Below are 24,729 nucleotides of genomic sequence, written 5' to 3'. Positions count from 1 at the left end.
CACACACACACACACACACAAAAATATGTTTTAATAAAGCTGGAGTTGTCAAGAACAAGGCAAGAAACAAAGCATTGTTTGACAATCAGAAAAATGGCACAGTAAAACAGTCTAAATTATTTCCTTCTGAGAAGATGAAAGAGCTAGATGGCACAGGTCCCACCCCAGGTTTATGCTCTGAATGTCACAGGCCGGAGAAATGAATGAGGAGGTTGTTCTGGTGAGAGACTTCCTCCATTCCTGTGACTATACACCCAATAGAAAAACTGTCATACAAAATGCACAAACTAACTGTCCTGAATTTTCAGGAGGAGGAGAGAGGTACTATGAAAAATTATCAAACTATGATTAATGCATAAACATTACTCAAACAGAACATTTTAGTTTTAGTTTTATCTTCAACAGGGACATGGCATGCCTTGAGATGAGGCAGGCTTGAGGTAGAACCATTATACAGGCATAAAAGCATTTGTGATTTCCCATTGATGTCAATACAAGATTGCGCACAGATTTCGAGTTAGGATTACAATACCGTAGTTATAATACAATAATAACATGTTTGATATTAGTATCAGGTCTAGCCCATTGTCACTTAGATCCATGTGTCCAAAAACATAGTCCCTTTAGAATTTTTCTATTTCGCTATCCAATTTGTCACTCAAGCAGCTATGGTCTGTCTACCAGCCTGACCAGGTAATCTACTATACCTTCTATGTATGTCAGGAGGAAACTGTAGAGATTGTTTTAGCATGAGAATCGAATGCTACGCTGCTGTGGGAGAGCTGGCTGAAGCATGTGGCTCTTTCATTTGTTAACATGGTTTAGTTTGTTTCAGATGACTCCAGTCATGCGGTTTTCATAATGTTGTTTAAACACTTACAGACCTTCCATGAGAGCCATTTCTGTTTAAATGTTCCCCCAAGGGGCAGGTGGCAGTTAAATGAGCATCTGGTAGGGTTTAGCTCTACATGGGAATTGTCCTGTTCAAGTAGGCCACTTTATGCATCTTAATCTTCCCCTTTCCAGTTCCTGTCGGACTATATCAAGGAGGAATAACATTTTTGAGGTTCAAACAGGCCCTGCTAAGAAAAGTCAATACAGGGAGATGGCAGCAACTGGAGGGGCCAGAGTAGGGGGATTTACTTCCTACTTTTCTGCTGTATGTCAACATAGACTCCAAATTATTCTGGGGGATCATTTCTGCTGACCAAGGAATTATAGCAGCTGTAAAAATGAAACTGACTTAAAATAGATAATTGAACAAGTTTTGTACAAATCTGCTTTACCATAATTAGACTGTTAATCAGTTGCTTACTACAGCAGTTAATCGTGTGAATGTTAATATCGCCTCAATTCAATATCGTCAACCGGTTGGTTATGCTTGGCTAAGATTTATTTAGCTTCCTGCCACAGGTGAAAAAGAGTTGTCAGAGAATAACTCAAGACCTGTCCTTAGACATAAGAGCCCCTGCTGAATCTATCAGTTGCATTTGCAAAAAAAGAAGAAAAAAAAAAGTCAGCAACAAAAAACAACATTCATTGCGCGTTAATTGTAGGTTCTGTTTTCTCCTTAATTTTACCTGGGGCAGATCCTCCATAAGAATAGAGGTTCGTGAGAGATTGTACATACATATGCCTACTTTTTATAGACATGCACCTCCCCTAATACTGACCACACCTCTCCGCTAGCTAGCTATCTGTAGTCAAACGAGCCACTTCTCATCACCAGTGTCATTCTGTCTGTGGGGTCATTCTGTCTGTGCGTAAAGAGAGAGCGCGATAGGAGATAGCTAGAGATACCGTTGCTCAGATATTAGCGCTAGGCAATACATGATAAGGGAGTTACCATGCAGCAAAACTAAATCTGTAGATGGAGTAGAGCACATTGGAGAGATTAATGGAAGTTTTCTGTTCTGAGTGGATTTGTAACATGCGCAAAGTTGGAACGGGAGACGCGTAGTCTAGCCTATTTTTCCTTTGATCTTGGTCTACGAATGGTAAAATGAGAATGTTTTCTATTTTCCTCCAACATCTCATGATAATTATGTCATGAGAAAAGTTTGAATTCAACAATTTTTTTAATTATTGAGACACTGCTTCCACTTTGAAACTACAACCAGAGGCTGTAAATTCAGCTCATGATTTATGTGTTCATAATCTACCTCTTCTAGTTGCTGTTAGTCAACAAAAGATACTGTTGTCTTCAGATTTACTTTGGAAAATGTAATATATGCATATTTGACACTTTCCAGGCTGTGGTGCTAGAACAAGGAAGCTTTTCAGGACGTTCTGGAGACCACCATACCTGTTTATTGAGCAAGGTGATTATTTTTTCAGGAATATATATTTACCAGAAGAGTAATTTAAGCAGAGCAAATAACCTAATGATTCATTTAGTTCATCCACACTTTTATTTCTATCCAAGCAGTCATAGATACATCATTATACCATATATTTCAAGAATGTAACATGTTTCTTATCTCTCTATTTTTTACCACAGAATGAACAAGAGATGTACATTTCTGAAAAGACTGAGAAGGAAGTGTTTCATTTCGTCTTTATTATGGCTGCTATTAATCTGCGCCGTGCTGCTGCTCTGCTTAAAAGCCACTGTGAAACATAGCATGCTCATCGAGCCATATGGAACTACAGTGGGTGTTGATGGCATTCAGCCGTCCAATAGATACAACATCGACTGCTCTGCTATTTATGAACTTGATCCTGTAGAGGTGGGGAAATCATTGGTCATTAGAAGGAATGTTGTAGAGGAACCTGACGAGAGTCTAGTGAACCTAACCTCAAACTGCCCACAGTACATCAGGTCTAGACGGTATGGAGGCATACAGGTATCAGAGGAGGAACTTGACTTCCCTCTCGCGTACTCACTGGTGGTGCACAAATCTGCCTTGATGGTGGAGAGGATTCTCAGGGCAGTGTACACCCCCAATAACATCTACTGTATCCACTACGACCAGAAGTCTTCAGCCCAGTTCATCTCAGCCATGAAAGCATTGACCCGCTGTCTGCCCAATGTCTTTATTGCCTCCAAACTGGAGTCAGTGACTTACGCCAGCATAAGCCGTCTCCGCGCTGACCTCAATTGCCTGTCTGACCTTCTGAGGTCAAAGGTAGAGTGGAGGTATGTTATAAACCTCTGCGGGCAAGACTTCCCTCTCAGGTCGAACATCGAGCTAGTGTCAGAGCTGAGGAAACTACAAGGAGCTAACATGCTGGAGACGAGCCGTCCCAGCGAGCTCAAGAAGCAGAGGTTTTCTTTCCACCACGAGCTGAGAGACGCAGCCTTCGAGTACCACAAGCTACCCATCAAAACAGACAGGGCCAAAGATCCGCCGCCGCACGGCATCGAGATGTTCATTGGCAGCGCCTACTTTGTGCTGTCGTGGGAGTTTGTCACATACATGAACACCACGGCTCTGGTCAGAGACTTCCTGGCCTGGTCTGAGGACACGTACTCCCCAGATGAGCATTTCTGGGCCACGCTCACCCGTGTGCCAGGGGTGCCCGGAGAGGTGCCCAGGTCCCAGCCTGACATCACTGACCTGATGAGTAAGGCAAGGCTGGTGAAGTGGCACTATCTGGAGGGGTCCTTGTACCCCCCTTGCACAGGGACACACATCCGGAGTGTGTGTATCTATGGGGCGGCAGAGCTGCGATGGCTACTCAACTACGGTCACTGGTTTGCCAATAAGTTGGACCCAAAACTGGACCCCATTCTCATTGAGTGCTTGGAGGAGAAACTGCAGGAGAAACAGAGGCTTTTGGTGAAGTCTGCCTCATCACGATTGACTCCACCTGTAAAAGGTTACAATTTTAATGTACTGTAGGCCTACAATCCTGTTTTTACAGTGCCAGTCTTCCAGACATGAAGGTTAAATTAGTTAAGTACAGTAAGATTGAGTTAATTTAAGGGTGAATGCTGGTCACGGAAAAGAATGCTGGATGGGAGTCTCTCAAGTCTTTGGTATCTAGCTAATTTTGAGACTCAGGCATTTATGAATGTAACTATGATTAACTAATGCACGTGCACCACCACATATTGTATCAATAATGTGCAATCTTGTTGAAAGTTTCCTTCAATGTGAGGCCTTTTTGTAAAAGAAAAAAGGATGATTTTATACTGAATAAGACAGTGTCTTGAACTTTCTTGATGTGAGATCCAAATACTTTTGTTTGAATTTACCTGTTTGTCTCATTGTGCTAAAACTATTTCATCATTTGTTTTATTAATGTAAACAAGATAATGTTTCAGGGGCAAATTATAAGAATGCAATGTTTGTTTACTGTTCCTGAGCCTCAATTACACATTGTTCTTCTCTGTAAATAAGAGATTTATCTATCTATCTATCTATCTATCTATCTATCTATCTATCTAATTGTTGGTTGTCTATAAGAATTACCCCTGTTCAAATGTTTGGCATAAACAAAGGGCTGCTATTCAAAGGCAAGAGTTTATTAAGTTAATAAGACCAGAGACTGAATCCAGGGACAGTTAAGTGGGAGTATAAGGCCAGAGACCACATACTCTTTAATGTCATTATCAGCTGTGAGACCAATGTAGTTATTTTTAGCGAAATCCCTGTATCTTCTTGATATACAGAAGATTCTAATGAGGACTTTGAAGATGGCTCCCTTTGGAGCCAACCTATAGCCATCGATTCCTGCATATCATTATTTACATTAGTTAATTTATAACAACAAATGATAAGAATTGGAGTGACGGTTCTTTTAGTAGGCCATTTGAGTCCATGGGTCAATAGTTTCCACTGCACTTAAGATTAGATTAGATTAGATTCAACTTTATTGTCATTGTGCAGAGTACAAGTACAGAGACAACGAAATGCAGTTAGCGTCTAACCAGAAGTGCAAAATAGCAGAAAGTGCAATGAACAGTATTTACAGGTAGTGCAATATATGATCAGTAGTAGTGCAGTATAATATAGTATAGTATAAGCAGTATATATAGCAGTGCAGTATAGCAGTATGTGAGTAGCAGTAGCATTATAGCAGAATAAATAGTTACAGTATGAGCAGTGTAGCAGCATATGAGCTGTATAGGTAATGCAGTCTAGCAGTATATATGTATTAACAGTAACATGAGGTAGATGCAGAATAAATATAAATATGGAATGCCGTATAAACAGTATAAACAAGTATCTACAGTATGTGCAGTAGTATTAAAGAAAATATAGGATATGTGCATTATGTGCATTATGAACAGTATGAACAGTATGGACAGGTATGTACAGAAGAGCAGTGGTATTGAGTAAGAGTAAGAGCAGGGGAGGGGAGTAATAGTGCAATAGTGCAATTGTCCGGGTGGGGGGGGGGGTTGCGGGGGTAGTAGGTTGTCAGGTAGGTGTAGTGTTCGTGTTCAGCAGGGTGACAGCCGCAGGGAAGAAGCTGCCTCTGAACCTACTGGTTCGGGTGCGGAGAGACCTGTAGCGCCTCCCGGAGGGGAGTGGGGTGAAAAGTCTATGGTTGGGGTGAGAGATGTCCTTGACGATGCTGCGTGCCTTACGCAAGCATCGTTTGCCCTGGACAGCCTCGATGGAGGGGAGTGAGGAACCGGTGATGCGTTGGGCAGTTTTCACCACCCTCTGCAGTGCTTTCCGGTCCGATGCCGAGCAGTTGCCATACCATACTGTGACACAGTTGGTAAGGATACTCTCGATGGTGCAGCGGTAGAAGTTCACCAGGATCTGAGGAGATAGATGGACCTTCTTTAGTCTCCTCAGGAAGAAGAGACGCTGGTGAGCCTTCTTTATCAGGGTGGAGGTGTTGAGGGTCCAGGAGAGGTCCTCAGAGATGTGGACACCCAGAAACTTGAAGCTGGTGACTCGCTCCACCTCAGTCCCGTTGATGAGGATGGGGGTGTGTGCGCCAGCTTTAGACTTCCTGAAGTCCACAATGAGTTCTTTGGTCTTCTTGGTGTTGAGAGCCAGGTTATTGTCGTTGCACCACACTGTTAGGTGCTGGACCTCCTCCCTGTAGGCCGACTCATCGTTGTTGCTGATGAGGCCGATCACCGTTGTGTCGTCTGCAAACTTAACAATGGTGTTTGAGCCATGTACAGGTGTGCAGTCGTAGGTGAAGAGGGAGTAAAGGAGGGGGCTCAGCACACAGCCTTGTGGAACGCCGGTGTTCAGGGTGAGGGTTGAGGAGGTGTGGTTGTGAAGCCTAACAGACTGCGGCCTGTTGGTCAGGAAGTCTAGAATCCAGTTGCAGAGGGAGGGGTTGATGCCCAGTTGCCTGAGTTTGGAGATCAGTTTGGAGGGGATGATGGTGTTGAATGCTGAGCTGAAGTCAATAAACAGCATTCTCACATAAGAGTTAGTCTTGTCGAGGTGGGACAGGGCGGAGTGAAGTGCCGTTGAAATGGCATCCTCTGTACTCCTGTTCTGCCGGTAGGCGAATTGAAAGGGGTCCAGTGTGGGTGGTAGGCAGGTCTTGAGTTGAGCTAAGACCAGCCTCTCGAAGCACTTCATGATGATGGGCGTGAGTGCCACTGGTCGGAAGTCATTTAAGCTCGTTGCAGTGGAGTGTTTTGGCACCGGCACGATGGTGGTGGTTTTGAAGCACGCGGGGACAGCTGCTTGGGCTAGGGACAGGTTGAATATGTCAGTCCAAACCTTAGTCAGCTGCACAGCGCAGGCCCTGAGGACACGTCCGGGGATCCCATCAGGACCAGCAGCCTTGCGTGCGTTAGTCCTGCTCAGTGCCGCACACACGTCGGTGGGGGATAGAGTGAGGGGCTGGTGATCCGCAGGGAGCACAGCCTTGATGGCCACCTCCTTGTTGTCCCTGTCAAAGCGGCCGTAGAAGTGGTTCAGCTCATCAGGGAGGGAGGCGTCAACGGAGAGGGGTGAGGTGTTAGATGGTTTGTAGTCAGTGATGGCCTGGATGCCCTGCCACATGCGTCGGGGGTCAGAGTTGTTTCTGAAGTGATCCTCTATCCTCAGCTTGTGGTTGTGCTTGGCCTTTTTGATGCCCCTCTGCAGATTAGCCCTGGATGAGCTATAGGCCCGAGCATCCCCTGATCTGAAGGCAGTGTCACGTGCCTTCAGCAGGAGTCGGACCTCACTGTTCATCCATGGCTTCTGATTAGGGAAAGTGGTGATCCGCTTGAGTGTGGTGACACTGCTGATGTTGGAATTGATGTAGTCCAAAACAGATGAGGCATATGAATTAATGTCCGTGTGGGAGTCATGGGTGGCCTGAGTGGCAAACACACCCCAGTCAGTGTTTCCAAAACGCTGCTGGAGCGCTGTGTCAGCTCCCTCTGGCCAGACCTTGACTGTCCTCACTGTAGGTTTCACTCGTTTGATGAGTGCTGAGTACTTGGGCAGTAGGAACAATGAGAGGTGGTCTGATTGACCTAGGTGGGGGAGGGGAACGGCTTTGTACGCATCAGCCATGCTGGTGTATACTTGGTCCAATGTCCTGTCTCCTCTGGTGGGGCAAGAGACATTTCGGTGGAATTTGGGCAGTACAGTCTTTAAGTTGGAGTGATTGAAGTCACCCGCGACAATGAAGGCTGCCTCGGGATGCAGAGTCTGTTGTTTGCTAATGGCAGCATACAGTTCTTTCATAGCAATCTTAGCATTAGCATCCGGGGGGATATAGGCTGCCGTGATAACAGTAGACGTGAACTCTCTGGGCAGATAGAAAGGTCTACACTTAACCATGAGAAACTCCAGGTTAGCTGAGCAGTGACTCTCGGTGATGGTAGTGTCCGTGCACCACGTCTTGTTAACATAAATGCACAAACCTCCACCTCTGGTCTTACCGGAGTCGCCTGCTGTTCTGTCTGCTCGGAGAACGCAGCGCCCTGCTAGCTCGATAGCGTTGTCGGGAACCTCGCTGTTGAGCCAGGTTTCAGTGAAAACCATGATATTACAGTCCATAATCCATTTGTGGGTGGTGATCCGCAGCCGCAGTTCATCCATCTTGTTTGCCAGGGAACGAACATTTGCAAGGAAAAGGCTAGGTAGTGAGAGTCGGTGTGGAGTTAGCTTTAGCCTAGCTCTCAGCCCACCTCGGCTCCCTCGCCTGTGTTTTCGTTTCCGAGCCGGTCTGGGGCCTCTTCCGTTCGGTGTAGCGGAGTTAGCTGGACCCGCTGTTTTGCTAAACGACAGGGTAAAGCTGCAGTTACAAACAACTGCCTGATCAGTGAGTTTGCATGATCACCTCTTTTTCTATTAAAGGTTTATTTGACCAGGTTTTTCCAATTGAGATCTCAAGAGAGATCTAGTCCATAGGCTATGTCATTAGAGTAAACAGTTTGACAAATGATAACAATGATTGAAAAACGTATCATTTAGAACGTCAGTTGAAGTCTAACTTTACTTTAGCTGGTCTGGATGTACCAAAGGAGGTTAGACCACCACAAGTTCACTTCCTCTGAAAACTTAACCTCCAAATGCTGACACTGCTGCCTGCAGGAAACAGATAACAAAACAATACAGGGGTACACTGAGTTTTAACATGTACATCCCCATCCTGCCAGGCCAACAGTAGAACAGGAAAGGAAATGAAGCGATACAGTGCATGGGACTAGTGTTTATCCCATTCAAATTAACAACTTCAAACCACTTATGTTTTCTAAAAGATTAGATTTCAGCTAATGAGTGCATAAAATCTAATGTAATGTCTTTACCCTCTATTTCTTACATGTTATTTTTTGGAGTGGGGTAGTCCCACTCTTGTATTTTTTCTGTTTTTTTATTGGACATAGACAGTAGAAAAGGACAGGAAGTAAGGAGAAGAGCATATGTCAGCAGGGCATGGGCCGGATTCGAACCCATGCTGACATGGCCGTATGTAGGCCACTGTAGGCCATAGTGCTAGACCACCGAACCACCCCAGGCCACTTCACCCTCTATTTCAATGGATTTAAGGACTTCAACCATGTCTTTTTGACATTAGATCAGGAACTGTCCATTCATATATAATACTAATTTTAAGTAAAATTAAAATGTCACTTGCATGCCAAGTCTGATCCTTCATTATTGATCACTTTAAGTCCTTCAGCATGCATGCATACATGCACACGCACGCACATGCACACACACACACACACACACACACACACACACACACACACACACACACACACACACACACACACACACCAGTTGCATGCCTGAGAATAGCATCTCTTGTGAAGGCTGGTGCCACCTGACTCTGACTGTGTCTAACACATACAGTAATATATGATCATCACATTTTCGAGTGTATCTTGTCAGATATCATCCTTTCAAACTACAGCAAGTACCAAGACATCAGTCTGAAGAGTGAGAATGAGAAAGAATACTAAACTCTTAAATGTCCTCCTTATCTAGCTATGAGGTTTCATTCATTTACAGGTTACCCAATATTTCACAACCATGTGAATCCAGAAGGCATCAGAGGAAACAGGAAGCCACCAGAGGAAACCACAACACAGTGATCTTTATTTTCTCATCTGTTTCCTCATTTTAGAAAGTGTGGAGGAATCTGCAGTGTAATTCAGATAGATTACCCCTGAGATGTAAGAAGCCCAGATACCTCAAGACATGAGCCCAGGCAACAGAAGCCTCCATCCCCCGCCCTCTCTTTAGCCTACACACTGGGGTGTTTGTTAGCACTTCAGTATCACATTCAGGGTGTTATTAAGTTCTAGACTCTATCTGTCTCCTTGCTCCTGTAAGCGGTTTAAGTAATTAAAGAACACAGTACACTCCTGACTGATGGGTGACACAGCCATGAGAGGTTAGAGTTACAGTTCATTATTTATTTTAGAGAAGGTTAGAGAAGGTGTGTGTGTGTGTGTGTGTGTGTGTGTGTGTGTGTGTGTGTGTGTGTGTGTGTGTGTGTGTGTGTGTGTGTGTGTGTCCGAGCGTACGTGTGTGCATGTGTGTTTGTGCGAGCGTGTATGTTAATAAAGCACACCTCAAGTATTTGGCAATATTTTAAATACTTTGATCACACCACTACAATGTTGTTTTGGGGTCAAGATCTCCACTGTTGTCAGAAACGTATTGATACTCAGGGGTATCAATTCAAAACTGATCACGTATCTAGTGGAAACCTCGCCATACTCTTTTTTGCTCTCACCTGAGAAGAGCAGAATATATTAAGGGAAAATAGTGCCATCTGTTGGCTGTCAGGAACTGCAGCACCTAACAGGTGCCCGAAGATGAGTTTACTGTTACCAACAGGACAGGCAGACAAGCAGGCAGATAGACATGCAGACAGACAGACAGTGACCCTGTCAGAGTGAGGAATGAAGAGTGTTTACTTGAGGTTGCACACAGCTGAAATTGAACCCAGTGCCTCCATACATGCTCTGAGCAAACATATGGCGGAAAGGCTTGCGGCTATTTTTATCAATGGGAACGTAGCCCACTCACCCGAAACACACATACTACAGGCTAAAGGGTATAGGCTAACTTGCAACATACAGTTTTTCATGTTGACAGTCAAGTTTATTAATTGTGTGCATCGTAGTAATCATGATTTTAATTATGCACTGGAGCATTTTCTGCATTTTCAATTAAAGCCGATAGAAGGCTGATAGATATAAGCATGGTTTGTGACACAGTCACATTGTAGCAGGCAAGAGGGCAAAATCAATAATATTTGCAAGGGCAATTTCATTATTAGGATTAAGAGATTATACTGTAGGCATGTCATAATTATTTAAACTCACAATTTATTGGGCAACAAATTGGCAACAAGACATATAGACAGGCCTACAATTAATAAGCATAATACATAAACTCTAATGGCCCTTCAAGGAATAATATTTAGTAAAACAGTTGCAGCGTGGCCCTTCTATTGCGTTGTAATCGCTGTAACGTGATTAAGCACATTCTTGCTGTCCCACTCCCAACAGAGCAGCCAGAGGGCAACGCACGGAGCGCGCGCATCACTGACAACGTGCGTAGTGTCGCGCAGGGAAGCTACGCTACCAGGGAGGCTTTTGGGTTTCTAACATTCCATTAATATACCGCTTTTGTGCACAATAAATAAAACAAATAGCCTTCGCTTAAGCAACAGCAGCAAGGTGAGTTATCAATCCTCTACTTTATTTGATGCTTTAGGATTTTAGCCTATATGAATCGGAGATTTGTGTTTTGTTGCTAGAATAGCCCACAAGTCCACCAACGCACCGGGGATGACACGGCCCTCGATGAGTAGCAAGCATCACTTTAGATTGGATTCAAATGGCTCGTTAAAATGCAGCTTCTCTGCTTTGAATACATGTAGGCGTTGTTTCTTTTAATATCATCATTATTTTGCATGGTCGTCAGACGCGATTGCAATGAACACGGCATGTGGGTAGTCTAAGGATAAAGCAATAGACTGAAATGTTGGAAATGGACTCCTGTATCTGGAGTGTGGGTGTGCTTGTGGTGTGGGTAGTTAAGGGTTCGCGTTTCGCCGACATAAAGTTATTTTGACCAAAATTGGCCTATTGTTGTCATGTAGGCCTAAATGTGCAGTAGCCTAACTTTAAATCAGAGTTGATATGCCATATTGTTTTCGGTGAGCAAGAGGGTACAACAATACATACCGCCCCACCCCCATAGAACGTACCCTCTTCATTCTTAGGCTACTTTTTTGCGCGATCCTAGGCTTGTAGCCTACTTTTATTTAAAGGGAATGTAAATATTTCAAGCGACATACAGGGCGATACCTGGACGAAAAGATCACGCGTAAACCTCAATTTAAGGTATTTTGCGTTTATTAGTTGGCACCATAGATCACGGTTGGGGTTAGGTTTTTGTTTACTTCGCGGTCTCCTTTTAGGCTATGTGTTCGCTGGATCACAAACTTTGGAAAGGCATAGGCTTATTCTAGGATATAGGCACGCCCCCCTGGTCGCCCGAGGCCTCCATTACCCGATCTTATATTTATCTCGTTTCTCGCATTGATACAATAAAACGTGTCTTTTCTTGCATTTGCTAGCCTTGATTTGACCTTTGTCAGATAAGTCAGAATACATGGTGAACCTGTATTTTGCACTGAAAGAACATACTGTTCTCTTTTGTTTGTCAAGGCTAAGAGTATGATGTTTCACAACACTGCCACCAGCTATAGGGCTTGGCTATCTAAGATCTAAAAAAGAGAAGTTATTTCTATTCCCCAAATAATCCATTCTGTTTCATGGTGGTGTGCCTCACTGAAACTCCTGCAGCCTGGTTCAAGAAAAACAGAATCCTTATTCCAAATTCCCTAGTCCTCACAGCTATAATTTATAGGGACAATTGTCTAATTGGATTGAGGAACAAATCCCTTAGATTAAGACAGAAAACAATGACTACATCAATCCTCTGTGTTTGTTAACAGGTTAGGGTTAATGAGATTGGGAAAGGGAGAGGGAAATACTGTCATTCCCTGTGCCTTTCTCTTGATGTACGTCTTTATTGTGGGGTTTCCCAAATGGTAGGTTGGGGCCTACTGGTAGAGCACAGCCCGTTCCTCTTGGGTCCTGGCCTTGGCTACAGTAGGAATATATATCTATTGTGTGGGTCGTAAAGAAGTATCAAAGACTTTAGTTGGATGACCAAGCAAACTGATTCATAGCCACCACATTACTTGGTCCAAATCCTGCTGCAGGAGAGAAATCTTCAATATTTAAAGCTATTGCCCCCATGATTAACCAGGCTCTTTCTGAGATTTGTTGGGCTGAGGTTGGCACTTAATGCTGGAAAAAAAAAAATATTTACCAAATCACAGAAAAATGTATCTGATTTATGCATATTGCCTTTCCCTGAACAGCAGACAGCAGTGCAATCAACCTTCATGCCAGTGCTTGATTATGGTGATGTCATCTACCAAGGTGCAGTAGCCACTACTCTTAAACCTTTGGATGCCATCTACCATAGTGCCCTTTGCTTTATCACAGGTGATAGTTTTAATACTCATCATTGCATACTTTATCAAAATGTTGGCTGGACCTCGTTAAAGTCCCGTAGATCTCTTCATTACTCCCTTTTTGTGTATAAAGCCTTTCTGCATAAACTCCCAGGTTATCTAACCTCATTATTGAAATGAAAAAGCATAAATGACCAAACTCGTTCTCAGACTTGGTTAACTCTTGAGGTTCCTCGGGTCTCCACCCAATTGGGTAAATCCGATTTGTTGTGGTATACCTCGCTGCTGGAACAATCTGCAGAGAACATTGCAATTGGTTGCTCTGGTGACACTAGGGCAGTTTAAAGTTTTGATTAAGGACCTGTTTATTGAAAAATGAGTTTTATTATGTTATAATTGTGTATTATGTATTATAGTAAACTGTGTGTATGCAGGGATCTCTTGTAAAAGAAACCATGGTCTCAATGGGACTCCCTGCTAAAATAAACGCTAAATAAAGTATGTAGTGTGTGACTATACAAGGCTGAATGAGGCCGATGTTGAGCCCTACTCGCATAACAATGAGGAAAATGTCAACTGTATCTAAAACTTGCTTATCAAGTCTCTGAACCCTAAATGACATGTATGATCATGTTTAAGTCTCTCCAACACATTCAGTGTTGCAGACAGCCTTTGTTATCGGCTTGGCCTGGTGGAATAGATCTCACTGTAATGCTAGTGACGAGCTATTGGAGAGACCCATTGCATTAGTAGAGGACAACTGCCCAATTCCAAACCAACCCCCTTGCTCTGCCTCCTACTGTACTTTTGACACTAATGGAGATCTGAAAGGATAGGTGTTGTTGATATGGTAACCAACTACCTTCTCCTCTGATAGGCCCTGTGATGAAACATTCACCCAGTCAATGTGTATTAATAGTGTCCAGGGGCTAGGGGCTTGAAGTTGGTTTGGAATAGTGCACATAATGGGTCTGAGCTGGCCATCTCTCTGCAGAGGCAGAGGCTTTGTGTGAGGTTAGGGGGACTTGGTGAGGAATGTAAAGCTCCACCAGAGATGAGTGATAGATTACAGCGTGTATGTGTGCGCGCTCGCATAACACTGACCATTGTGCTAGAAAGAGAGTTTCTAGACTAAAGTGTTTGTTAGCTAGTCAATGTCACAGAGAAGGTGTTATCTATTTGGTGGGTCGTATGGAAAGCAGAACTCTTTTTGTATGTGACACAACGAGAAAAACAGCTCTGTGCTCTCTGCTCATGTTTATTTGTCTATGGAGTGCGTGTGTGAGTTTCCCTCCAGGCACACGCAACAGAGAGAAAGTGTGTGCGAGTGAGTGACTATACATGTGCTCTCTGTGACATCACACATTCATTCTCTGATCCAGTGTGAACCAGTTCTGAGGCCCAGACTGGGTATCTGTTTCCTGCCCTGGCCCTATAGAAGGACATTATGTAGTAACATATAGGCTCAGTGCAAGGGTTAACTAAGGCAGATATGTATACACTGGCCTTAAGCTTTTGTTGTCAGTTGTGTTTTTTCAGGGTTGTATTGCAAATCTTTTTCTAAGCTGCTTGAGAAAAGTTTTTCGTGTGTTTGTGCGCACATATACGATCACACGCATGAGCAACATCTGCTCCAGTTTAGTTTCCTTTATTATAGTGGAAAAGTAGGACCTATATTTACTAAAAATGAAAGTAACTCAGAAGTTATATGATCAAATGTGTTACTAGAGTGTGTGTTTGTGTGTGGCTGTATGTTTCTGTGTATGGCGTGTCGCGTGTGTGAAATGGAGATGAGATCCATTTGGAGGGGGTCATGTTATGCTAGTCTGAGGGCTAACCAGCACCTAGTGTTTACCCCAGATTTTGTCTTGGGAGGCGTGCCCAATGCATCACAGCATTGACACGTGCCAACCCCAAAATGTTCAGCTCAAACCAGTTGGAACCAAATTTCTCTGGTAAAGCCATGGGGGAGGGGGCTGTGGAGCTGTAGAGCTAGGCATTCAGACAGGGTACTTCCTCAGAAAAGTGTTTTCCTGAACATTATTGTGACCAGAGTCAACTCATGTTTCACACAAGCAACGTGTGTATATTAATAAGTAAGAGTAGGAACATGCTTGTTTACTAACCAGGCAGCTCACAGTTCTAACTCCCTGCGGGGGCCCTATTGTCACAGCCACAATCACTCGACACCATAATCTTCTCACTCAATTGTCGACTCCTCCAAAGTTGGCCAACATTCAGTAAACAGGAGCACCATCCAAATCGAGCAGCGCATAGCCTTTGGTTCTTCTGCCAACCAGTGCCACCCACAGAACCCCCCCCCCCCCCCCCCCCTCTTTTTTTGCTGCATCCCACCTGTGTGCGGGTTTTGAAGCTCCTCCTTTTGAAGACACACCCCGTATTCGCGTGATTAGTTGAGTTCAAATGATGACATTTGCCTTCCTCAGTCGGGTTCTCCCCCCTCTCGGCCACAATTGAAGTGGTATTTGTCCAGGCATAATGCAAGGCATCATGTTTGGTATAAATTGTTATGTAATAATGGATAATGAGGGGAGGGAAGGAAAGTCAACAACTAAAGCAGTGCTTTGGCCTTGACTGTGGCATTTAGGCTTATCTGGACTTAGCTCACTAGCTCCTAGCTAACCTGGATGTGATCTCCACCAGTCTGAATGGGGGTTACAGTAGCCACTTGGCTGCCTGGCTCTGTAATGACTCTGAATCCGCTTGCCCCTCCCTCTTTTGTGCTCTCGTGTTTCTGTGTCCCTGGCGTTCTGATTGTGAGGGTGACACAGATCTGGGGTGACAGCTGGAGAGTGTCCCAGGACAGCTAGGCCTGCTGCCAGTCTGGGACAGGCGTGTGTGTGTGTGCATGCTCGCATGCATTGTTTTAAGTTTTTACTTGATGTACTGTGTGTTTGTACCCGCTATAAAAGTGCTGTGAATTTGCGACCCAAGTGTACAGTACGTGTGCGCAGGTCACAGAGTTGTGGTAGTAACACAGTGCTGTGAGCAGTGTGTGTTTGAGAGGTATTTGATGTCTGGGTGAAACAGGTCAGTTTACATAGAAGGTGAAGGGTTATAATTGTGTGTGTGTGTGTGGTGGTGGTGGTGGTGGGGGTGGGGGGGAAGCCAAGTCTGATAGCCAACCAAAATGTCAGTGTTTATTTCCCATCTTCAGTGCTTTATGTGGCTATGTAGTGGCCAGGTGCAGATGAAGTGTAGCCATCAATCTTTTGGTGTGTTAAGGGGAAGGGACACATTTAAAGGGTCTCACTGAAGTGTTGACGTCATGGTAACGTCTGTGTCAGATGTTGTTTTATTGTCTACATGGACATTCTCCTGACAGATGAATGACTTTGGCTCTAGACCCCACTAAACATTGGGACTGATTTGTTTGTATACTTCATGTTGTCATTGAATTTGCTGCTGTCCTTTTGACCCTAGGGATGGATTTCCCTGTGGATGTGTTGGGGTCAGTGAGCCACGAGGAGATGGAGAAGGCAGCAGAGAGCTACATGAGCCGCCTGCGCTACGTCAGCCCAGACAAGGCTGAGAGCTTCACCCTCACCAGCCACAGAAAGGTGGAAAATGTCAACACACACACACACACACACACACAAACAGTGCTCTTACACAACACATCTGGTGCTGAGTTGAGTAGCATTACACTAGCTCCTCATAGGTTCATTCACACTGTATGAAAAATGTTTCTAGGAATATGTATCCCTCTTGGTCTCCACCTCCCCTCTCCACCTTTCTTCAACTCTCTGCATCTCCATCTCTCTCCCTCTCAGATCAGGGTGAGTCTGTCTAATATGGGCTTTGTGCCCATCTATGGAGGGGACCTCAGTCACAAGGTTCTGGCCCTGTTTGCCCCAGAAGACCAGCTCACAGGTAGCCTGCATGGTGCCACATCCCCCTCTGTTATTCTAATTCAGAACAGAGGATGTATTATATTCTGTATGGTCAAATAATTTGTTTGCTTCTGCCTAGGATAGATTTATGCAAATTAGCTTAGGAGGTAATATAAGTAATTCCTGGTAGATAACCAAATATCTAACTCTTTTCTGGTCCTTCCTGCTGTCTCCCTCCTGGTGGTGATCAGTGGTAGCTCTGTACCTGGCTGACCGCTGGTGGGCCGTGGACAACGTCCTCAGAACCTCTGACCCCTCCAGGACTGGCCTTTCCAAGGTAAACTAGGCACCCACAATGCTTTGTGGCTGAATACTTGGGTCCATTAACTCTGCATTACTTGCTTAGCCTGCGCACCTGTCTGTTGTGTTGCCAGCTTGACGATGTCTTGTCAGAACCAACCAGGTACCATGACTATGTCATGCATTCGGTACAATAGCACGTTATTGTACCAATATCCTGTCTCAGAAACTCAAGTGAAAAGATATTTCAGGCTATTTAAACCTATTTCAAAATGAAGAGGGCAAACCGGCAGTAGTGATGCAGTACAGTAGTGTGCCTGTCCTTAGACCTCTCCTCCTAGTGTGTAAAAGACTGTTTTTTTTTTTTTTTGTAAATTACAATTACATTTAAGTAAGTGTGGGTTTAGAGCCTGGCCCTGACCTTTTTTATGACGACAAACACAACTGTGTGTGTGTGTGTGTGGACGGATGTGTGTGTGGGTGGGTGGGTGGGTGGACGTACGTGTGTGTGGGGGTGGGGGTGGACGTACGTGTGTGTGTGTGTGTGGGGGTGGACGTACGTGTGGGTGAGTGTCTATTTGTTTGTCTGCTTAGCTATTATTCTCTGCTAATCAGAACCAGTTGCAGGGTGATTCCAGGCAGTGAGCCATGAGCTTGTTCTGAGTGCTGTCTTTGTGCTGTGCTTCCAGACAAAGTTTCAGAAATGAAACACACGTTTAGAGATTGAGTGTGTCTCGAAAACAATGCCTGTAGGCATCTCCTGGGCTGGATAAACAGCCGCAGGCCAGCGAGTGGAGGACAGAGAGCAACCCTGTCTTGTTTACTGGCATGGCTCTCTGTCTTCATGTTGTTTTACTGTCCAAAAGAGCATCTCTGTATCTGCTCATATCCTGCCTGGATTCTGCTTCTCTCCTTATGCCAGACAAACGCAATATCCTGTCTCCAGACGTGTGTGTGTGTATGTGTGTGTGTATGTGTGTGTGTATGTGTGTGTGTATGTGTGTGTGTATGTGTGTGTGTATGTGTGTGTATGTGTGTATGTGTGTGTGCATTTCAGTGTATATATTTTTGGTGTTTCTTTGTAGAGTAGATACATCATCAACAATGTAACACTGATACACTTGTATTAAAATCGAACGTGAGCATACATATGCTTGTGTGTTGCCTTCTGTGACCAGTGAGAGTGTGTGTGTGTGTGTGTTCCAGGTGAGGACTGTAGGGGAGAGGATTGTGCTCTATGTTCTAAACCGGATCGTGTACCGGGTCAATGAGATGGACAAACCAGAGATTCCATTCCTCTGCCATGGCCAACACGACTTCGCCAAGATCCTCTGGAAGGACGGACAGGCCATCGGATTCTACTCCGTCAAACCCAAAGGTCAGCAGGGTTTTATTTGGTCAAACCTGAAGATTAGAGGTTTTGATCAAACTCAGAGGAACAGTGTTTGTCAAACATAAAGATGAGCGGTTGCCTTTATTTGTCTACACATCGTCCCCATCTTTTTTTGTTAGTAGCAGAAAAGAGACAAGACCACTTCTGAGCAGGGTAAATGCTGTACAATACACTTTGGTATTTAGCAAGATGAGCTGGAATTAATTTAATTTTCCACAATTTTATTGGAACCACATTGAGCAGGAAGATTGCCAGAGGTTGTTATTCGGTTTTGACTGTAATGTTCTTTAATCGAGGAAATGCTCTTGTAGTGTATTCAGACTTCTGGACCATTCATTAACCATTTGACTTTTCTTTTAAATGTTGCTTTGTTTACCTTTTTAAAGAATTTGCCAATAAGAAGGTTGACGTGTATTTATCTTTATATTTATATATATAGATATAGATATTTTTTTAATTTATTTTTTAAAATATATGTAGGGCATTTCTGCTTTATTGGGATAGAGACAGTAGAGATTGACAGGAAGGATGGGAGACAGAGGAGGGATGACATGCAAGACGTGTCGGAATCGAACCAGGAACCTTATGTGGTATGCGCATTAGTGTGCTGCGCCACTAAGTGCCCCATATTTCTATATATTTTGACTCTAGTTTTTAGTGACTCCAATACAAACTTGACAACTTTGCCTACGAGGTGACATATTGAGTTTGATAACCTTGTATTCATGTATCATACAGCGTAGTTAAATCACTCATTCTCTTCCCACAGATAGCTTGTGCAACAGCTTCGTGAGCCAGTGCTATCAGCTTCCTGTCATGAACTCCATCTTCATCAGGAAGTGTCATCGTGGACACGGCCATGGCCTGCAGATCCTGGAGGACTTTGTGGACTCCTTCAAAGACGACCAGCTGGGCTTGAAGTACCCCCTCTCTCAATCCATGTACAAAAGCAAGTACCCCCTGTCTCGACCCATACATAAAGCCGTTCCCTTTACCTAACCAGTATTTTACAAGGAAGGCATGATACAGAAAGACATTCATGTAAAGTCAAAAGACCATGCTGGTGTTGTTTTTTAAGTTTGTGATGTATGTTTTCTGTGACCCCCCCTCCCCCCCCCAGTCTGTGCCCAGTACCTGTATCGCTACCCAGCAGACGCGGACCTGCTGTGGGTGGTGGAGGGTGTGGGAGGGCCCTACCAGAGAGAGAACGTGGCTAGCAAGCTGAAGACACTAGCACTGAAGGGTAGGAGGGCCGTAACATGGTTGTCATTCACTGGCCGTGCTGTAAGAACACAACTGTGACATTTTTCACCCAGAAATCTGATTTGAACCATAATCATAACCCTAATCCTTCATTCAGGTCATGTATCTGTTATCAGTTTCACTGATATTATCCATTATAGCATGCACATATATCCTGAATACACCTATTCAGTTTATATATTTCTACTCCAATTGGCAACTGACTCCAGAATCTTAGCCTTGTTAGCACTGTGATTCAAACCACTGGGCCATCTAGACTGTAGCTAGTTGACACATCATAATGATATTGGTGATAAATGGATTACATTCATATAGCCAAACCAGCCGATCCTACTCTTGAAATGAGTACCATTGGATCTATATCCAGTCCGGTCCTGGGTTAACTATTGGTCACGCTGGGCACATTGTGATATGACTGGCATTCCTCACATGACTTATTCCTCCATAATTGACTTATTGTTCTGCTGATCCTTATAAAGTCAACCGTCACGTGGTGACGGCCAACGGAGACCACCGAGCATCTCTGCTAACCGGAGAGACGGACGGCGACCTGGACCTGGACATGGAGGAAGAGGCTCAGGACGACAACTGCCTGGATGTCACTGTACGTGTTTCAGCCTCTCTCTCTCTCTTTCTCTGGCTCTTTCTTGCTCACTTTTTACGTTTGCTGCTCCATCTCAAATGTCCTCGTTCAGCTGTTTGACTAGATTCATTATTGTTTATTTGTTATTGTTTGTCCTCTGAAGATACACAAACCTTAGAAAAGTAGGATATTGTCATTCCATATGGAAAGTGCATTGTCTTACGTCAGGTGTCGTCATTCTACGCGACGCCGCTTCACCTGAACTGCTAATCAGTGTGGACGGAGTCGCGCTATCTGTCATAAGACAATGATGAAAAATATTTGATAACCTTATGATGATGACTAAACATTTTTTTTGCTGTTTTGGATTGTCATTGTTGTTTGTTTTAGGAGGATGTAGTGGTGGTGAATAAGGCCCTCAAACTAATAGAAGGTAAGTAGCTGCCCTAAAGAGCATTACTAACAATGTCTCACTTTAGCTTCTCTTAGTTGTCAAGAACCTTTTGAATGAAATGGAGGGAAGAGGAGTGACTTTTACCTTCTCCATTTCCTATTTACGCATAGTTTGATGTGTAAAAGAAAAGCTTCTCTGTCTTTCTCTCTAGACATGGAGGACCCGCCGGTGTCTACACGTACGAGGAGCGGCGGCAACAAGCGAGGGAGGGAGGAGACGGAGTCCTTGGAGGAGAGCATGCCTCTGAAAATGACCAGGTCAGAGTCCCGGAGAAATGCTAAGCATGTTTAAATCCCAGAGAAATATGAGAAACATTGAAATATCAGCTTAATATGAATCATCAAAATACCCGTTGAATACGATCTGTAATGAATGGTCCGCTAAATGAAAGACCTGAGTACAAATGCTTCCCATTGGCTCAAAGTTATATACTCTCCTATTTTATGTGTTCAGATTGGAGGATGAAGATACAGAGGTGGGGGCTTCTACTACTACTACGGCTGCTGAGGAGGAGGAGGGGGGGGGGGAGGAGGAGGAGCAGGAGGAGGATGATGATGATGATGATGAGTGTTCAGGCCCCGTGGATGCAGAGGCAGAGGCTGCTGTGGCCCCTGAAGCCCCTGTAGAGAAGGTGGCCCCTGAGGAGGAGCCCTCAGCTCAGGTAAGAGGGGCTGGATCTCAGTCCAGGGTCTCTGTTCAAATAGAATAGAGGAGACATCCCACTGACAGTGATTCTGCCCTCCCCAGGAGGTGGAGGAGGTCAACGGTGAGCTGACTGACGACCAGGAGGAGGAGGAGGAGGAGGAGGCGGGGGGGAAGGAAGAAGTGGACGACATGGCAGAGGAGGTGGCACAGGAGGCCCAGGTGGAGGAGGTTCCTCAGGAGCCTGAAGCTGTGCTGGAGAATGGGATGACAGAGCAGGATGTGGAAATGGAGGAGGAAGAAGAGGTGATGGAGGGGCAGTCGAACGACAATCAAGTATCTGGTTTTTAGTTCTTTAAAAGGACTGTAAAAGGTCCAGACCATTATTGAAGTCAATCGTTAGTCATTAGTATTGATTAAAAGAGGATTTCAGTCTGCCTCTGAGATGCGTAGGAGGCATTTTAGCGTTTCTTGTATGTGAGTTTATGTTCACAACAGCTTGACATGTTTTCTCTCTTTTGTCCTCCACAGGACACCATAGACACAGCTCTGGTTGAGTCTGAGGAGCCAGAGGGTGAGGAGGAAGCGAAAGAGACAGCAGGAGAGGAAGCACCCTCTGCTCCAGAGGAGGCCCCCTCGCTACCGGAGCCAGCCCCAGAAGAACCCTCCACATCTGGGGAGATGACAGAGGAAGCAGAGGTGGAACCTCCAGCATCTACAGAGCCAGCTGAACCAGAGGAGGTCTCAGCTGCACCCATGAAGGAGGAAGAGGAGGTGGAGAAAGCTATGGAGGAGCCAGCCAAGGAGGTGGTGGAGGAAGAAGAGGTGGAGAAAGCTATGGAGGAGCCAGTCAAGGAGGTGGTGGAGGAAGAAGAGGTGGAGAAAGCTATGGAGGAGCCAGTCAAGGGAGAGGAGGAGGAGGAGGAGGAGGAAGAGGATGATACGGTGGCTATGGAGGAGGAGCAGGAGGAGGCCAACCCAGCGTACAGAGGCGAAGAAGCAGTGCTCCTTGTTGGGGTAGCAGACTTGTCCTACCAGCCCCCAGAGGACAAAGAAAACCAACCTACAGCCGAGGAGGAGGAGGAGGGAGAACAGGAGGAGACAGAGGGAGTAGAGGTGGAGGAGAAGACGGAGGTGGAAGAGAACACCATGGCCACCACAGAGGATGAGGAGGTGGAGGAGAGGAGCTCGGATGAGGCTTGGGAGACTCGGGTCCTGAGGAGGGTGGGCAGAGGTAGCCTGGCCACGCCTAAACGTCAATCTAAGAGACTGAGCAGAGTACCAGCCAAGACTCCAGAGGTCATTGAGGTCACCGAGGAGGAAGAGGTGAAGGCTACAACGACAGATGAGGAAGAGGAAGCTGTGGAGAAGAGCTCCGCTGAGGAGGAGGAGGAGGAGGAGCAGCAGGAGGAGGAGGAACAGGAGGAGGAGGAACAGGAGGAACCACCAGTAGTGGATCAGAGAGCACTGAGGAGGAAGAGCAGACCAATCCAGTCTCCACCCAAAGCCCGAGGAAAACGACGCAGCAAGACCTGAGTGCGCGCACACACACACACACACGCACACACACACACACATGAGCATGCACGCTCACATTGGCCTTTACTTATACTCAACAACTGACAAAATCCACACAGAGGAAAGTGGACCAGGTTTTGTTTAGGGGTCACTTGTTAACTTGAATCCTCTCTCAATGTTGTTAGGGTTATGCTTACAGTTGGTTGTTTCTTTTGTTTTATCTTGATACACATTTTTAATATGTGAATATCATATTGCATAGCATTGCTGTTGCAATATGCCAATGTGAAACCTTTTCATTTTTAAACTGTGATTTCATTTTTGTTTTTACTACCTTGTTCCACTTGTTACTGTACTAAGGGTTGCCTGTTGTTGGGGATGGGGATTTTGCAAAGTGGGTTATTATTTGTTATTCATTGACGGTCGTGGATTGTTATAAGTCACTTGTATTGTTTCCAAATTCATGGTTTGGGTACAGGTACACCTCTTAGTTCATAGGTCTTGCAGGAGTTAATGTGTTATTTAATTGAAGATTCCTCCTTAGCACACATCAAATCATGTAGTTTACTTTTTAGATGTTCGGGTGTTCAGATTAGGTTTTTGGATGTTCTGGAAGATGTTATGTTGCAAAAGCTGTGAATTAACATGAGTCTGTAGCCTGCATGGCATATACGCACACATGCTCCCACCGGCACACACACACACACACACGCACGCACACGCACATCTACAAATAAAAGTGTATTTGGAATAGGAAGAACAATGTTTGGTATTAAAGATCTGAATTAGGAATTTAATAAATCTTTCTTATATATCATAGTTGTTTCCTGCCCAAGTATGATTTATGACAATGTATACTTTATTGTATGATTAATATCAAGATAAATGTTTATTGAATAAAAGAGCTGTATGATATTATGCTTAAAATAGAAATTTGAAGTGAATACAACTTTTTATATATCAGTGATATTTTTGATATACACAGTTGTAAAATAGCACAATTTTAGCTATCTTCATTATTTCCTAGTAAATTGTATGCAGTTATTAATATTTGAATGTTGGTTCACGTTGTGAACACTAGATGGTATAATGAGCCAAAGATAGAAACATGAATGTGGGTGCGTCTCAATTGTCTTGAGTGGCTTTCTCTCCTAACCTCCTTGCTGTCTCGACAGGTGAAATACAATCACTGCTGGGATCCATTTAAAATCAGATGGAATAGAGGAGCCATGTAGTGGAAGCCATTTCAGAGTATTGAGATGCATCCAGTCTGTTTGTTTATTGATGTGTACAGTACCATGCTAAGGGATTGATGGTTAGACAATGAGGTCACACAATGAGTCAGTTGCATTCACTGTGATGGTGTTTCCTCGTTCCTCTTTCTTAAACTTGAAGCAGGCAGAGACGGTGTCAATGTTGCCATATATATAATCCTCTTTGATATCAGAATTACAATTCCAAAAGTTGGCCTTCACAAGGGTGTTTTGGTCCAGAATTTGTAGAGCAAAATTCAGCAACGCCTCTATTAAACCCTTCCTTTATCTATAACACATATAACATCTATGTAAGGGACAAAATATATCTCTCTCTTTATATGACATTTGCTAGGTTCCTCCTGTGCCCTGTCATATCACAGGGTGCATCACAACTGTCTAATGTGGCTTCCTCCTGGGCTTCCTCTCCTTCGTCTGCACTGATCTGAAACGCAGGATAGGTGAAAGCAATATGGTGGACTCCTACCTGGGGAGTGTGTTTTCATCTGTCCTGTTCTTTCAGAGCTGAGCTAGTGAAGGAATGGATGCAACAGGAGGATGCCAGTTAGAATATTGAGATGTAGCCT

General features: G+C 44.5%; 2 protein-coding genes across 2 annotated transcripts in view; both read left to right on the top strand.

Annotated features, from left to right (window-relative positions):
• The first annotated feature begins 1,789 nt into the window (after positions 1–1,789).
• Positions 1,790–4,266, top strand: LOC310805286 (beta-1,3-galactosyl-O-glycosyl-glycoprotein beta-1,6-N-acetylglucosaminyltransferase 4-like). The gene is made up of 3 exons (XM_083670883.1): positions 1,790–1,997; positions 2,253–2,321; positions 2,501–4,266. Exon 3 carries the CDS (start codon positions 2,502–2,504, stop codon positions 3,843–3,845), a length of 1,344 nt encoding a protein of 447 aa, XP_083527009.1. The 5' UTR covers positions 1,790–1,997; positions 2,253–2,321; position 2,501; the 3' UTR covers positions 3,846–4,266.
• Positions 4,267–10,940: 6,674 nt separating this feature from the next.
• Positions 10,941–24,729, top strand: part of fam169ab (family with sequence similarity 169 member Ab) — a 14,856-nt gene continuing 1,067 nt past the window's right edge. Inside the window, exons 1-14 of the mRNA XM_083670618.1 lie at positions 10,941–11,068; positions 16,327–16,463; positions 16,677–16,776; positions 16,988–17,073; positions 18,243–18,414; positions 19,199–19,378; positions 19,550–19,672; positions 20,172–20,296; positions 20,666–20,708; positions 20,881–20,986; positions 21,183–21,390; positions 21,477–21,677; positions 21,903–22,229; positions 22,296–24,729. The exon at positions 22,296–24,729 is cut by the window's right edge and continues 1,067 nt beyond it. Coding sequence (XP_083526744.1) covers positions 16,329–16,463; positions 16,677–16,776; positions 16,988–17,073; positions 18,243–18,414; positions 19,199–19,378; positions 19,550–19,672; positions 20,172–20,296; positions 20,666–20,708; positions 20,881–20,986; positions 21,183–21,390; positions 21,477–21,677; positions 21,903–22,229; positions 22,296–22,907 — 2,418 coding nt within the window. The 5' untranslated portion in view covers positions 10,941–11,068; positions 16,327–16,328 and the 3' untranslated portion in view covers positions 22,908–24,729. The remainder of the gene's footprint in view (positions 11,069–16,326; positions 16,464–16,676; positions 16,777–16,987; positions 17,074–18,242; positions 18,415–19,198; positions 19,379–19,549; positions 19,673–20,171; positions 20,297–20,665; positions 20,709–20,880; positions 20,987–21,182; positions 21,391–21,476; positions 21,678–21,902; positions 22,230–22,295) is intronic.

Source organism: Argentina silus (assembly GCF_951799395.1).
Source record: "Argentina silus genome assembly, chromosome: 5".
In the NCBI taxonomy this organism is placed as follows: Eukaryota; Metazoa; Chordata; class Actinopteri; order Argentiniformes; family Argentinidae; genus Argentina; species Argentina silus.
This window is presented reverse-complemented; position numbering and strand designations above follow the sequence as displayed.

Excerpts from the sequence above, each read along its gene's own strand:
- LOC310805286 (XM_083670883.1), top strand. The coding sequence starts at position 2,502 with ATGAACAAGAGATGTACATTTCTGAAAAGACTGAGAAGGAAGTGTTTC.